The 16,025-nt window shown below is 45.2% G+C and overlaps 1 protein-coding gene across 2 annotated transcripts in view; it reads left to right on the top strand.

Moving 5' to 3' along the window:
• LOC122939698 (cytochrome P450 2C29-like) overlaps positions 1 to 16,025 on the top strand; it is a 228,690-nt gene that overhangs the window by 17,727 nt on the left and 194,938 nt on the right. The window contains exon 1 of one of the 2 annotated variants that reach the window (XM_044295871.1): positions 2,543 to 2,709. The exons of the other annotated variant lie outside the window; for it this stretch is intronic. Within the exon in view, the coding sequence (XP_044151806.1) occupies positions 2,688 to 2,709 (22 nt within the window). The 5' untranslated portion in view covers positions 2,543 to 2,687. Of the gene's footprint in view, positions 1 to 2,542; positions 2,710 to 16,025 lie in introns of those variants that run through there. 2 annotated transcript variants of the gene reach the window in all.

Below are 16,025 nucleotides of genomic sequence, written 5' to 3'. Positions count from 1 at the left end.
CTACTTGCACCACCTTCCCTAGGAACCATATCGCAACTGGGCGACAGTCCCTAACCTACTAAGTGCAAGCAGAGAGAAAGAGACAGCAGGGAAGAGGACAGCCACTGAGAAGTTACAATAAGCTGACAGGAGGTAGAACAAAGATGGAAGGCAAGGCTGGTCAACTAGCTGAGGTCAGTCAGGAGGTCACCTCAGAACAAGGGAAGAGGCAAAGACAAATCCGTAAACAAGCTTAGGTCAAAATCCGAGAGGTAGTGTCAAGGTACAGGTAGCAGGCAGAAAAGGTGTCAAGAGGCGGATCGAGGTTCAATTCCAGAGGTAGCTTAATAACAATAAAGTACACAGCCTATAGGATGAAAATCACAGGCAACCTGTAGCCAGCAGGCCGCCTGTATTTATAGTGGGGAGAGAGGGTCATGTGACGTGGCCAGCGTCACATGACCGACAGACAAACAAGTTGAGTACCGAGTGATCAGCTTGGCGCTCAAGGCAGACCTAGGAGCAGGGAGCCTCCCAGCTAGCAAAGCCGCCCTGGGAACGAGGCCAAACACAGATCCGAAGCTAAGCAGCAGGTCTGCGGCTCATGGGAGACCACGTGCGCCTTCCATCTTTCCTTCAACTCTGACCAGTCTCCCAGTCCCATCCCCCCAGCATGATGCTTTTACCATCATGTCCCACCGTGTGGCTGATGCTCGTTGGGGTATGTGTTGGGTTTGTGCCAGACATAGCATTTTATTTGATGGCCGAAAAGTTCAATTTTAGTCTCCTCAGACCAGAGCACCTTCCTCCATACATTTTCGGAATCTCCCACATGCCTTTTCACAAACTCACAACGTGCCTTATTGTTTTTAGCTGAAAGTAATGGCTTTCTTCTGGCCACTCTGCCATAAAGCCCAACTCTATGAAGCGTACGGCTTATTGTCGTCCTATGTACAGATACTCCAGTCTCTGCTGTGGAACTCTGAAGCTCCTCCAGGGTTACCTTAGGTCTCTGTGCTGCCTCTCTGATTAATGCCCTCCTTGCCCGGTCCGTGAGTTTTGGTGGGAGGCCATCTCTTGGCAGCTTTGCTGTTGTGCCATGTTCTTTCCATTTGGTTATGATAGATTTGATGGTGCTCCTGGGGATCATCAAAGATTTGGATACTTTTTATAACCTAACTCTGACTTGTACTTCTCAACAACATTGTCCCTTACTTGTTTGGAGAGTTCCTTGGTCTTCATGGCAGTGTTTGCTTAGTGATGCCTCTTGCTTAGGTGTTGCAGCCTCTGGGGCCTTTCAAAAAAGGTGTGTGTATGTAAAAACAGATCATGTGACACTTAGATTGCACACTGGTGACATCATTTCACTAATTATGTGACTTCTGAAGGTAATTGGTTACACCAGAGATTTTTATGGGCTTCCTAACAAAGGGGGTGAATACATACGCACATGGCAATTTTCTGTTTAATATTTCTAAACAATAGTTTTATTTATATATATCTCCAGAAGGATATCATATCTCCAGAAGGATATAGATACTCTAGAGAGAGTTCAGAGAAGAGCTACTAAACTGGTCCATGGATTGCAGGATAAAACTTACCAGGAAAGGTTAAAAGACCTTAATATGTATAGCTTGGAAGAAAGAAGAGACCGAGGGGATATGATAGAAACTTTTAAATACATAAAGGGAATCAACTCGGTAAAGGAGGAGAGCATATTTACAAGAAGAAAAACTACCACAAGAGGACACAGTTTTAAATTAGAGGGGCAAAGGTTTAAAAGTAATATAAGGAAGTATTACTTTACTGAGAGGGTAGTGGATGCATGGAATAGCCTTCCTGCAGAAGTGGTAGCTGCAAATACAGTGAAGGAGTTTAAGCATGCATGGGATAGGCATAAGGCCATCCTTCATATAAGATAGGGCCGGGGCTATTCATAGGATTCAGATATATTGGGCAGACTAGATGGGCCAAATGGTTCTTATCTGCCGACACATTCTATGTTTCTATGTTTCTATGTTTCTATATATTTTTCTCATTTCACTTCACCAACTTAGACTATTGTGTTCTGATCCATCATATAGAATTAATTAATTATTTGTTATTATTTATTTAAAAAATGATAAAATTGGCGACAATAATTGGACATGTTCTATCATTTTGCATAACGGCTATGCGGACATACAGACACGGAATGCACACTAAGTCATTTCAGTGTTTTGCGGCCCCGTTGAAGTGATTGGTTTCACAAACAGGCTACAAAAAATAAATAAATGGTACGGACACGGAAAAATAATACGTTTGTGTGCAGGAGCCCTAAGGTGGCCCCCAGAATCGGTTACTCTGGTGGGCCCTAGGTACCTTAGACCGACACTGCCTGATGCCATGGATTCACCTCTCTAGTCTGGATTTCTCAGCCTGTGACATAGGTAAAGTACTTGTGATATTTGTTAATTGCTGATTTGTTTTTTGTTTTTAATCAGTTTGCACATGTGATGAGTTAAGTGGAGTCACGCTGGATAAAAAGAGGCGATTCTGCATTTGTTGAGCACACTCTAGAAGTAAGAGCTGACACCTAGAAACACGTACAGTAAACACATTGTATTTTTATGCACAAAAGAAGATCCTCTTCTTATTAACAGATTGGCCATTAACTGAGGCTTCATATTATTGTAGAGCGGCAGGGACACATTTTCTTTGGCCAAAGGATGTGGACACAGACAGAACAGGGTGAGTTCTACATCTTATTGGTATACAACATTGGAAATTGTAAAATAATGGTTAGGCTGCCAGTACACATTCAGATTTTGAATTGGTTTTTATTATTTATTGTTTTTTTTATGCAGCTTTTGAAACTACCATATTTGTTGGACTATAGGATGCACTTTTTCCCACCAAAAGTGGGGGAAAGATGGCAATGCATCTTATAGTCCGAATGCTAATGACCGCTTCCTATATAAAAGCAGTCATTATTATACAGGAGGTGCGCGGAGCAGTAAGGGAAGCTCTGCATTGACTGTACTATCCCTGGTCTTCTTCTGGGCCACGCTCTGTACTGTGTCTTGACTGCGCACAGCATCAGAACATAGCGTACATAGGTGCTCACTATGACCTGATGCCGTGGAATGTCAGGTCACAGTGTAGAGGGGTCCAGAAAAATAGCAGGGAGTGGTGAGTGAGTGGCATCTGGAGCAAATTTTATATATATATATATACAGTGGGATGTGAAAGTTTGGGCAACCTTGTTAATCATCATGATTTTCCTGTATAAATTGTTGGTTGTTACGATAAATATATCATATAGGAGACACACACAGTGATATCTGAGAAGTGAAATGAAGTTTATTGGATTTACAGAAAGTGCTATAATTGTTTAAACACAATCAGGCCGGTGCAGACATGTGGTCTCTGTTGTTGTCATTTTATTGATTCCAAAACCTTTAGAACTAATTATTGGAACTCAGATTGGCTTGGTAAGCTCAGCGACCCCTGACCTACATACACAGGTGAATCCAATTATGAGAAAGAGTATTTAAAGGGGTCAATTGTAAGTTTCCCTCCTCTTTTAATTTTCTCTGAAGAGTAGCAACATGGGGGTCTCAAAACAACTCTCAAATGACCTGAAGACACAGATTGCTCACCATCATGGTTTAGGGGAAGGATACAGAAAGCCGTCTCAGAGATTTCCGCCGTCTGTTTCCACAGTTAGGAACATATTGAGGAAATGGAAGACCACAGGCTCAGTTCAAGTTAAGGCTCGAAGTGGCAGAGCAAGAAAAATCTCGGATAGACAGAAGCAACGAATGGTGAGAACAGTCAGAGTGAACCCACAGACCAGCACCAAAGACCTACAACATCATCTTGCTGCAGATGGAGTCACTGTGCATCATTCAACCATTCGGCGCACATTACACAAGGAGATGCTGTATGCGAGAGGGATGCAGAGGAAGCCTTTTCTCTGCCCACAGCACAAAAAGTGCCGTTTGAGGTGGGCTAAAGCGCATTTGGACAAGCCAGCTTCATTTTGTAAAAAGGTGCTGTGGACTGATGAAACTTAAATTGAGTTATTTGGCCATAACAAGGGGCGTTATGCATGGAGGAAAAATAACACAGCATTCCAAGAAAAACACCTGCTACCTACAGTAAAATATGGTGGTGGTTCCATCATGGTGTGGGGCTGTGTGGCCAGTGCAGGGACTGGGAATCTTGTCAAAGTTGAGGGACGCATGGATTCCACTCAGTAGCAGCAGATTCTGGAGACCAATGTCCAGGAATCAGTGACAAAGCTGAAGCTGCGCCGGGGCTGGATCTTTCAACAAGACAACGACCCTAAACACTGCTCAAAATCCACTAAGGCATTTATGCAGAGGAACAAGTACAACGTTCTGGAATGGCCATCTCAGTCCCCAGACCTGAATATCATTAAAAATCTGTGGTGTGACTTAAAGAGAGCTGTCCATGATCGGAAGCCATCAAACCTGAATGAACTAAAGATGTTTTGTAAAGAGGAATGGTCCAAAATACCTTCAACCAGAATCCAGACTCTCATTGGAACCTACAGGAAGCGTTTAGAGGCTGTAATTTCTGCAAAAGGAGGATCTACTAAATATTGATTTAATTTCTTTTTTGTGGAGCCCAAATTTATGCACCTGCCTAATTTTGTTTAAACAATTATAGCACTTTCTGTAAATCCAATAAACTTCATTTCACTTCTCAGATATCACTGTGTGTGTCTCCTATATGATATATTTAACTGATATTTTTTATCGTAGCAACCAACGATTTATACAGGAAAATCATGGCGATTAACAAGGTTGCCCAAACTTTCGCATCCCACTGTATATATATATATATATATATATATATATATATATATATGATCTGAAGTCTGATGGGAGTTTGATCTGAGGCTGATGGGGGTCTAATCTGAGGCTGATGGGGAGGAGCCTGATCTGAGGCTTATGGGGGTCTGATCTGAGACTGATGGAGTTTGGGGGTCTGATCTTGAGGCCTGATCTGAGGCTGATGGGGGTCTGATCTGAGGCTAATGGGAGTCTGACCTGAGGCTGATGGAGGCTGGAGGGGTCTGATCTGAGACTGATGGAGCTTGAGGGTCTGATCTTGAGGCCTGATCTGAGGTCTGATGAAGAATGGGAGTCTCTTTTGGGGTCTGATGAGGATTTTGGATCTGATCTGAGGTCTGGTTAAAAATATTTTTGTTCTTATTTTCCACCTCTAATTCCTAGGTGCTTCTTATATATTTATTTTTCTTATAGTCCAAAACTACTGTAAAACAGAGAGTGGATTCAAACAACAGGATATTTTTCCTATGTACTTTCTTTCCCTTCTCCATACTTTATTTAAGTTTCAAAGCTGAATAAACCCTGAGCTTGTACTGGTCCCTATGGATAGCTTCACCAGTGGCAGACTTTGTTGCAGACATTTATGTGACTGACAATGAGCTCCATCTACTTGAATATCTTGCAGAAATCCATGTGTTGCTGCGATAACAATCCGATTCAAATCAATGGAACTGATTTTCAGCAGCAGAAATGTCTGCTCCTCAGTCTGCCACGTGTGAAGCCCCCCGTATCCGTTATCAGAGGTAGACATTCTTGTTTAGACTATAACAGTCTTGCAGGATCTCATATAACATGAAGAGTAACTGCAGTCTTCATTCAGGAATTACAGGAAACGTACTGAATAGTTCTTGCATATTGCAAAAGGTCATGTCCAAGTGTCCATCATGAAGGTGGGGAGGTATTGGAGGTCAGAGATTCCTCCCTTGAACTGTGTGTCTCTTCCATATCAGCATTGTCAGTCCTCTCATGACTGTTACTGTCCAACGGATACGATACATATTACACTTAGATGGTTTTGTTATATGACTATAAATGTGCATCATTTTTAGGTAAGATTTTCTGTGCTGCTGTAATTTGCACCAAATAGATAAAATTTTGAAAAGTGCAATAGATTTTTGATGCTAATAAATGTTATGGTAAACGAAAAGGTCATGAATAGGGATGAGCGAACCTGGACCGTACGGACCATGTATGTATGAATGGCGGATCACGTGTGGCACGGCCATCCTGCTCTGACTAGTGTAGGGACAGGACGCGTCTGCAGTGAGGGACTGTGGGTGACCTGCAGGCCTTTATGTGGGGGCGATACAGCTCCTGTGCACAAGACTGAATCGGGCTGTTCATTCTGTGGGTGACCTAAAGCCATTTTTGGGGTTCAAAACTCTGCATCCTCATCCGTCTTACTGTTATGGGACAGTTATTCAGTCTCTTAATTGTGGCGGTGACATTACGCCTTTTTGGAGAGGGAGATACAGCTCATCTGCATCTGTGACACGGAGATAAAATAGTTAATCTGTTAATTATTCTGTTGGTGACCTTTAGACATTTTTGGGGTGCAAACACTTCATTTTCACCCGTGACACAGAAATACAATTGTTCGTCTATTAGCCTATTTTTTGGTTGAAAGTAAAAATAACGTCCACTGAGTGTTTTGTGGTCCACAAATTACGGTTCCGCGAAACACGGATCCCGGCCGTGTGCTTTCCGCATTTTATGGAACAGACGGGCCGGTCTTATCCTTGTCCGTAATGCGCACAGTAATAGGACGTTTTCTATTTTTTGCGGTCCAGCCATGCGGACATACTGACATGGAATGCACACAGAGTCAAATGGAATCGTCACGGAAGAGAATATGTCAGTGAGAATGAGCCCTCAGGGGAGACAATAGGCAGTCAGATTGAAATAATGGAGAGAGATGCAGATTTCAGCTAGAGACAGGACAGGGTCAGTGGAGTAGCATCTGTGCGTCTGTCACTGGGCTGCTGACATGCCGGGAGGCCATGATTGCTAGCACACTCATAGTTATAGGCACAGGCCAATCTATATAGTCACTCACAGGCTTTCCCTTTCTTCTTCCACTATCCCTTGTTGCATCTGCTCTAAAATAAATATCCGGAGGATGTGACATCATTGATGCTGCAGTTGTCCCTACTGACAAATGTGGTGGCCTCCAGAAAGGCCTAACACGTGTCTCTGATAAGCTGCCACTGCCTGACCATAAAACAACACATGCTCCCTGCTCAGGTGGTCTTGTGCCGGACAAAATCATTCACACGTTGCGCTGCTACAGCAGAATTCCAGGGAGTTGGAACATCACGGATCAAGTGGTGCAATGGCAGACCGTTCCAGGAGGGAGTTCCTTGCCACCTAAGAATGGCTGAAATGTGAGGAATGTCTCCTGGACATGGCCAGGATCTCCTTCAAGCCATCGTTCTTTTTCAAAACCTGCTGCACCATGAAATATATCACCGGCACTATGCAGGGAGCATGTGTTATTTTGCTCAAATGCAGCGCAGCCACGATGTGCGGTATCCTGAAAGCCCCCTGTATAAGGGGTTAATGTAATGTGACTGCTCTTTATGTGCTGTATATCTTAGGGGTTGTGTGTAGAGAACAGTAGACAATGATCAGGCCCCAGTCACAGTAATCAGGTGCCGCAGGTTCCACCACTGACCAACCATCACATGTGGTTCACAGATTAAAAGAATTGGGTCCTTGGGCATGCTAACGAGCATGGCAATCTGCATGCTTCACTGCTTATGTGGTGGAAAGCTTATCGCTAGCATTATGCAAAGTGGTAACTGCTGGATAGCATGCTCATAGACCTTCACTACAAACGTAAAATGGGAAAATGCTTTTCTTATTTGGAAAGAGAGATAACATTTTGCATTACCAGGAGATGGTGTGTGACAAAAAAGTGACAAAAGTGCAAAAACTGGCTCCCCCAGTGCATGTGAAACATGAAATAGCAATTGCAAAGAAAAGCCAAAAAAGGGGGTCAGTCAGCACATACCAAACCGCAGTAGCACATTGCTATGGCAGGGAACAACATTAAAAGACAGAAACATGCAATGCGACAATAAACTGCAATATAAAGTACAAAATTGCATAATAATAACAAGTGCTACACTATAAGTGCGAGATACTTGGCAAATCGTTTTGTACAAAATTATTTAAGCCCGTCTGCCGAGCGTCAAGGCGATCTCTGTTAGACAGGTTCCTATGCTAAATTCTACCTGTTAGGTGCCATGACAGCTACCATACACTTCAGGGAGTGCAGGTTACACAGCAGGCCCACTCCACAACACCACCGGCACCAAACTGCTACCAAGGATTGCAGTGAGAGTCCACAAACTATCTCACTCCTGGTGCCAGTATCTCGCACTTCTAGTGTAGCACTTGTTATTATTATGCAATTTTGTACTCTATATTGCAGTTTATTGTCGCATTGCATGTTTCTGTCTTTTAATGTTGTTCCCTGCCATAGCAATGTGCTACTGCGGTTTGGTATGTGCTGACTGACCCCCTTTTTTGGCTTTTCTTTGCAGTTTGTACTGGAGGTGTGGCTGCCTCCTCAGTCATGCACTCCTGACCATCCTGTCTGTCCTATAGGCTGATTTTAATCAGTGTTAGTACATAGTCAGGCCCCTCACTCACTGAAGCCATGGCACCAGGAGTGAGATAGTTTGTGGACTCTCACTGCAATCCTTGGTAGCAGTTTGGTGCCGGTGGTGTTGTGGAGTGGGCCTGCTGTGTAACCTGCACTCCCTGAAGTGTATGGCAGCCGTCATGGCACCTAAAAGGTAGAATTTAGCATTGGAGCCCGTCTAACAGAGATCGCCTTGGCGCTCGGCAGACGGGCTTAAATAATTTTGTACAAAACGATTTGCCAAGTATCTCGCACTTATAGTGTAGCACTTGTTATTATTATGCAATTTTGTACTCTATATTGCAGTTTATTGTCGCATTGTATGTTTCTGTCTTTTCATGAAATAGCAATTGCATATACAGTGGGTGGGTGTAGGTGGGTTTGGGTGGCCCCAAAGCTACTCTGGGTCCCCCAGAAACCGTTGAGGTAGTGAAAAGTGGAGACAATGAGGGGCAAATCCAGTCACTTGATTGGATTTGCCCCCCAGGACTAAGGCTGCCAGCCCTCCCCTGCATGCACCCCTGCCTCACTACGAGCTCGGCAGCCCGTACTATACATTACAATGTGCCGAGAGTGGAGTCGCGCTGACTCCTGCAACCTGAGAGTCTGCCGCGTGGGAGGCGATGCTGCCAGGCAGAAACGTTCCGGTGCGGTGGTGCTCCTTTTTACCTAAAGGAGCCGGCACCCCGCCGGCCGGACTGACAGGACGAAACCCAACCCGGAAACCAAGAGGCAAGAAGAAGCACATGAAGCAGAGCAGGTGAGCCTCCTCAAGCAGGACACACATAGCACTCACTAGGACGCCAAATCCACACAGGACGAGGAGGCGTGGGTGCGCCTAGCCATATGAAGGCATGGGGTAAGGGGAGGGGCGCCCCTCGCACGAATACAGGCCAATAAATCAGCCTTAATAAATATAATATAATGTCCTCTATATTATATATACAGTGTACTGTCCTCTGTATTACATATAGAGATGTCCTTGCGGTTCGCCCGGAGGTCGAACTTTGCTTGTTCGCGATTCGCCAAACATGCAAACAAATGGCGATATTCGCACACACCATATTTTTTTCATTGCGCCGAACTTTGACCCATGACACATCTATCAGGTGGGACAGGACAGCCAATTGAGACGTTTCAGCAAATGGACACACCACCACCCTATCACAGAACGTGATCTGGCAGCCATTTTACATTCTGTTTTTTGCCAGTGTACGGAGTGGTTGCTGTGTAAATACTAAAATCACTGCAAAAAATGCACCACAATGATACACAACTGACAATACTGGATAATTCCTCAAGCCAATGTTAAAGGGAGTCTTTCACGCCGATTGACCCTATTAACCTATTAACACACTCATGTCCACGGCATCCCCCCTATTAAAACTGTTCTTACCGTTAGTTCCCTGCTAGCATCATTCGTCCAAAAAACACTTTTATTCCGTATGCAAATGAGGCTGTGAAGGTGCCGAGGCCCCTGGGTCATTTTCATACCAACTCACTCCCCTTCCTCCGCATCTGCCCGCCCATGGTCTCTTCTCTATCTTTCCTCCTACTGGCATGCGCCAATGACCACAGTCTGGCCGGGGCATCACAGTTTACTGTGCGCATGTGCCGGCCCGGGCCTAACTTACGTTCTTGCCGTGATGCTGAGATCACGGCAAGAACGTAAGTTAGGCCGGTGCCGGCGCATGAGCACAGTAAACTGTGATGCCTTGGCCAGACTGTGGTCATTCAATGCGCACGCATCGATATCGCAGTCATCGGCGCATGCGCGGGATTACAGACAGTAGGAGGAAAGATAAAGAAGAGACCATGGGCGGGCAGACGCGGAGGAGGGGGAGTGAATTGGTATGAAAATGACCCAGGGGCCTGGGCACCTTCACAGCCTCATTTGCATACGGAATAAAAGTGTTTTTTTGACGAATGATGCTAGCAGGGAACTAACGTTAAGAACAGTTTTAATAGGGGGGATGCCGTGGACATAAGTGTGTTAATAGGTTAATAGGGTCAATCGGCGTGAAAGACTCTCTTTAAAAGCTGAGAACTTTGCCAATATCGTCCAGTCAGGAACATGTCGGAGCCCCTCATGCACCACGTCACGGTGTCTAGGACACATGGGGTCCTACCACTAAACTGCCAGTAGTGTGTGAACAGGGTCTGAACAGAGCTAGAAACCAGCTCACAGCCAGGCTCTCACCTGCCTCCATAGTGGTATCACTAATGGATTGTGAGGTAGGATAAAGTAGTGAGCCGCACCCACAACAGCTTCTGTGTCACATGGTCTGTTGTGGGTGCGGCTTCTGTGTCACATGGTCTGTTGTGGGTGCGGCTTCTGTGTCACATGGTCTGTTGTGGGTGCGGCTCACGGCTTTATCCTACCTCACAATGCATTGGTGATACCACTATGGAGGCAGGTGAGAGCCTGGCTGTTAGCCCTGTTCAGACCCTTTTCACACACCACGGGCAGTGGAGCGGTAGGACCCCATGCGTGCTGAGACACCGTGACATGGTGCATGAGGGCCTCCGATATGTTCCTGACTGGACGATATTGGCAAAGTTCTCAGCTTTTAACATCGGCCTGAGGAATTAGCTAATATTGTCTGTTGCGTATTATTTTGGTGTATTTTTTGCAGTGATTTTTGTATTTTTTCATCTGTACATTGTATTATTTTGTGTACAGTGTCTGGGTTTGGAGCATTTCCACCCATTTCAGACACTTTTTTCAGTGAGAGGTTGCTGTGTGGAGCAGGGACAGGCTGTTAGGGACACCAAACGCTAGCTAATAGGGCCACAAAAGTCCTTTTAAGGACTGGTATAGGTGTGATACACAGAGGAGTGTAATATACTTATAATATACTTTCTAACATAGATGGTATATTATAGTGCATTTGTATTGTGCAGCAGTTGTGTGCGGTTCTGCTGCGATACCGCAACTATACAAAGTGACAAAAGCTATTGGAATAACTAATTGCAACAGGTGTGATATACCTGTTGCCCCCCAAAAAACTGATTAAGGGGTTCTATAGACCTGTTTCCACAAAATACTGATAGAGGGGATTGATATACTGGCTTCCACCAAATATTGATTAAGGGGATAGATTTACCAGCTTCCTGCAAATACTAATTTAGGGGTTCTATATACCTGCTTCCACCAAATATTGATTGAGGCCTGTAATATACCTGCTTCCACAAATACTGCTCTTCTATAGGGACTTTTGTCACAGGGTCATTTTGAAAATGACAGGCAGAGGAAGAGTAAGGCCATTCCACAGTGGTAGGAGTCGGGCAGGTGCACCAGGATGTAGCCTAAGTGGGAAGTTGGAGAAGGTGCGTGAGATTACGTCAAAGGACGGACCAGACTTGGTTGAGTGGCTCACTCTGCCTTCCGCTTCTGAACTCTCCTCATCCTCTGTATCTGCACCCTCCTCACTCTCTGCTGTGTGCACCCCCAAAGACACCATCACCACCACCACCACAATAGCCCCTCCATTCGAGTCAGAGGAAATATTTTCCCATCCATTTCCAGATCTTACTGACGCCCACCATTCTTGGCATCGGATCAGGAAGAGGAGGTAGCAACGGCCGCCACCCAGCGGTCTGACGACAGTACCCAGATCAGCCCAAGGAGGAAGGTCCACGCTGTTGCTGCCTACTCCGAGATATCTAATGTCAGTGGTGGTGAAGGTGAAGATGATGACGTGTTGATGGACATCACGTGGGTGCCCACAAGAGAGGAAGAGGAGGGGAGTTCAGAGGGAGAGACGGAGCAGTAGATAGGGAGGAGAAGGAGGAGAAGCAGGCAGAGAAGGCCAAAAGCAGACTGATAATGTATCTAGAGCGAGCCCTCCACCATGCACGGTCACATCTGCTGCTTCCAGGATGCCGGCACATGGCTCCACAGTGTGGACTTTTTTTAATGTGTCCGCTGACAATAGTGTTGCCATCTGCAGCCTGTGCTGTGTATCAAATCTTATGTTGTGTGATACTGTCTGCTGAACTGTGTATCTAATCCTATCCTGTGTGATACTGTCTGCTGAGCTGTGTATCTAATCCAATCCTGTGTGATACTGTCTGCTGAGCTGTGTATCTAATCCTATCCTGTGTGATACCATCTGCTGAGCTGTGTATCTAATCCTATCCTGTGTGATACTGTCTGCTGTGTATCTAAGTCTATTGTGTGATAACTGTCTGTGTAACACTCCGAAGTATGTTACTAAACTCTTTTTCCCTGCTACAACATGTTACGTGTAATTTTATTATCTGTCTATATAATTATATTGTCATTATTGTCATTTAATGTATTTCTAGACCTGTTTTATATTATGCTATAATTTCCCTGTACACCAGCAGGTGGCAGCAATGTGTGATCAGGACCATAGCCAGTTTAGTATTGCTAGATTGGAATAGTTCATTCCAGCTTTAGCCCCCCTCCTCTGTGAGCAGAAGTGGGCTGGTCCTATGTCCTGTCTCATGGGGAGGAGAAGGAAGTTTAGTTAGTGTACCAGCTACCCCCTCTTGGGGTAGGCTGTGTTAGTAGGAGCTCCCAGAACCAGGGATACCAAGACAGGATCTTGCCTCGGCTGAGGCCCAAGATCACTCTTCCCACCCTGAGCCATCAGCCTCAGCTGGTTGACAAGAAAATCAGCCATCTCCAGCCTCCAGGAAGAAGCACTCCCTGTGAGCAAAGCTGTGAGTACATATCCAGAGTCCAGGAGAAGCCAAAATTCTGCCTCAGCTAGTCAGGCCCACACTAAGCAAAGACAAACAGAGCAGAAGATAAATACCTGCCAGATTCTCCAGGCACATAGTATAGAAGCAGAAGAGATACTGAGCCCTGCCATACATTGCCTATACCTGCTGGGACCCAAGACTATTGCTGTAACTTGTATGGACTACTGCTGCTATTAAGTAAAGACAAGTTGGAATTTATCTTCAGTCTGGATCTCATTTACTACTACCAAGTTCCTCAATTACTCCTATTAGCAATTGTAATGGATCTCCTAGCACCCTGACCGGGTACCTGCGTCGATAGATGCTCCTAGTGCTTTCCGAGGACTCCAAGCACTCCACTTGACACCGTACTCACTGCAGACCCCACAAACCACCGCAGCTTGGTTGGGGTCTCACCGTCCTCCACCCACGCTGGACCCAAGACCGGGCTTCAGCTTCCAGTGGGTGAACCTCTCCTACAGCCAGAGAGCAGCTTACAAGCTCTTACAAGAGCTAGTAGTTATGTCAGGGGAGTATAGCAAATCTTCAGCGTACAGCAATCCCCCAGTTTTGATCAGTTATCTAAACACCAGTCTCAACATGATGAAGGCTAAAACAGGAACACTTTATTGAGGGCTACTCGCCCGTATTTATGCAGGTCCCCATCTGGTGGACACGCCCCTAGGGGACCAGAAGGGAGACTGTGACACAGGACAGATATGCAGCAATTCAGGATACACAGACACAACACATCCCCACAATGCATCATGGTCTCTTCCTCTCTGCCCTGGGGACACCCGAGGAGCAATTCAATTATCTCTCAGGACAAAGGGAAATCGCCAATACACATGTGGAGACAACAGGACAGAAATCACCATTTAAACACACAATGGGACAATGGGACAATAGAAACACACCCAGCATATTCCTCCCCTCTGTCTAGGAGATAATTGAGTCAATTTCTGTATCTACTCAACTATCTCCTACGCTGAAAAGTTACACTTCTTATAAATTGTTACAACTTTGTGAGTTTACATTGTACATACATATAACTTATATCAATTTAACCAGTATAACTTGGGGACAAACCTATCCAAAATTCGCTTGAATAGGTTCAGGGGTTTAAAAGTTAGTAAAAGTATCTTAAAGGGCCGTAATCCTGAGGCAAGAGGCTGGTAAACAGGCCTCTCCAAAACCCAGTGGCGGGGTTGGTTTCGCAACAACAACACTAATTTTATTGCAAGTGAGCCAGGAGTCCAGTCATACCCAGGTAGGAGACACCATTGACACTACCATACCTACTACACAGAGACATTATCCCCCTCTGGCATTTCCCACCTAGTACATGAGTTATAACATCTTAAAGGGCCCTGCTACAGTACCTGCGCAAGCTGCAATTGGTGTCACGAACAAACCATAAACTTATATACACATATCCTGACCCACTGCATCATTGGCCATCGTACCAGTGTCCTTGCTAATTGCATCTGCTGAGCTGTGCATGTCCTCGTGTAGCCCTAGCCTAAAGCTAACCTACAGTAGTGAAGAAAAATGGCTGTGTTGTTATGGAAACCTGGAGGAAAGCTGTGTGTATGTGGAGACTAAGGGCCTGCGAGCTTCTATTGGCTGATAAGGGACATGTGACCATGTGCATGGCAGTTGGGGGCTTGTAATGGCTAATGCAGGTCATTTTTTGGGGAACATCTCAGGAACGGTACCTCCCAGAGAGCTGAGACCCGGTCTAAAACCTTCCCGGACACCCGATGCACCTGTGTGCCAAATTTGGTGAAGATCAGATCAGTCGTTTGGTCACGCAGAAAGAACAGACAGACAGATGTCGGAACAGACAGATACTCATTTATATATATATATAAGAGACTAGCAGAATGACCCGGCTTCGCACGGGTATATTTCTTTTATTTAATTTAACGTTTCTGTGTGTCGTTAAAAGATATCTACAGTATAGAGAGTGTAGGGAGTATAATTTAATATTATTTTTTGTGCAAAAACATTTCAGAGACCCAAAAGTCCTTGTAAGGACTTTTGTATGTGACAGCAACAAAATATGTTTGTAGCGCAACCTGCGCTAAATTGCTCAGTGTTAGGGAGAGCTGTGCATAGGAAGGGACAGACAGTGTAGGGAGTGCAATAGGAAGATTTTTCTACAAAAAACTTTTCAGAGACCCAAGTCCTTTTAGGGACTTTTGTGTGTAACAGTAGCAATATGAATTTTTAGCTCATCCCACGCTAAATACCATGTAATAGGCCGCTGTGGACAGTTAAATTATTTGCGCCACAACTCCTGCGTAATGTGTGTGCATCCCTAAAATATCAGTGACATCCAGTGTACCTTTTTCTGTAGACACTGCAAACTGTGACATTACGTGTGGTACCTGTCCTGTGTAACGTTTCCTAATCACAAACACCTTTGTACACTTCCAAATCCTACACTTCTGTAAGTGTGACAAAAAGGACTGCACCCACTTGCGGAACGAGTAGTACCCTGGGATGGCACAGGTGCTCTACCGACGCGCTACGTCAATCAGGGTTTCCTCCAGCACCTACTTTAGTGGCTTCAACCCCCCACCTCTCCTCCTCCGCCTCCTCCTCCACTTCCACCTCCGAATTATCAGCGTGCAGCACCAGTCAGTCATTAGTTGGTAGCTGTAAGCAGTGTAGCACTACAATGGGGAAGCGGCAACAGGCCTGATAAAGCTGATATGCTTAGGGGAAAAACAGCACACCGCCACAGAGCTGTTGAAGGGGATAAGAGACCAGACTGAGCCGTGGCTCAACCTACAACCAGGCATGGTTGTGTGTGA

Source organism: Bufo gargarizans, chromosome 5 (genome assembly GCF_014858855.1).
Source record: "Bufo gargarizans isolate SCDJY-AF-19 chromosome 5, ASM1485885v1, whole genome shotgun sequence".
Classification (NCBI taxonomy): Eukaryota; Metazoa; Chordata; class Amphibia; order Anura; family Bufonidae; genus Bufo; species Bufo gargarizans.
The sequence above is the reverse complement of the archived record's forward strand: the minus strand, read 5'-3'. Positions and strand labels throughout refer to the sequence as shown.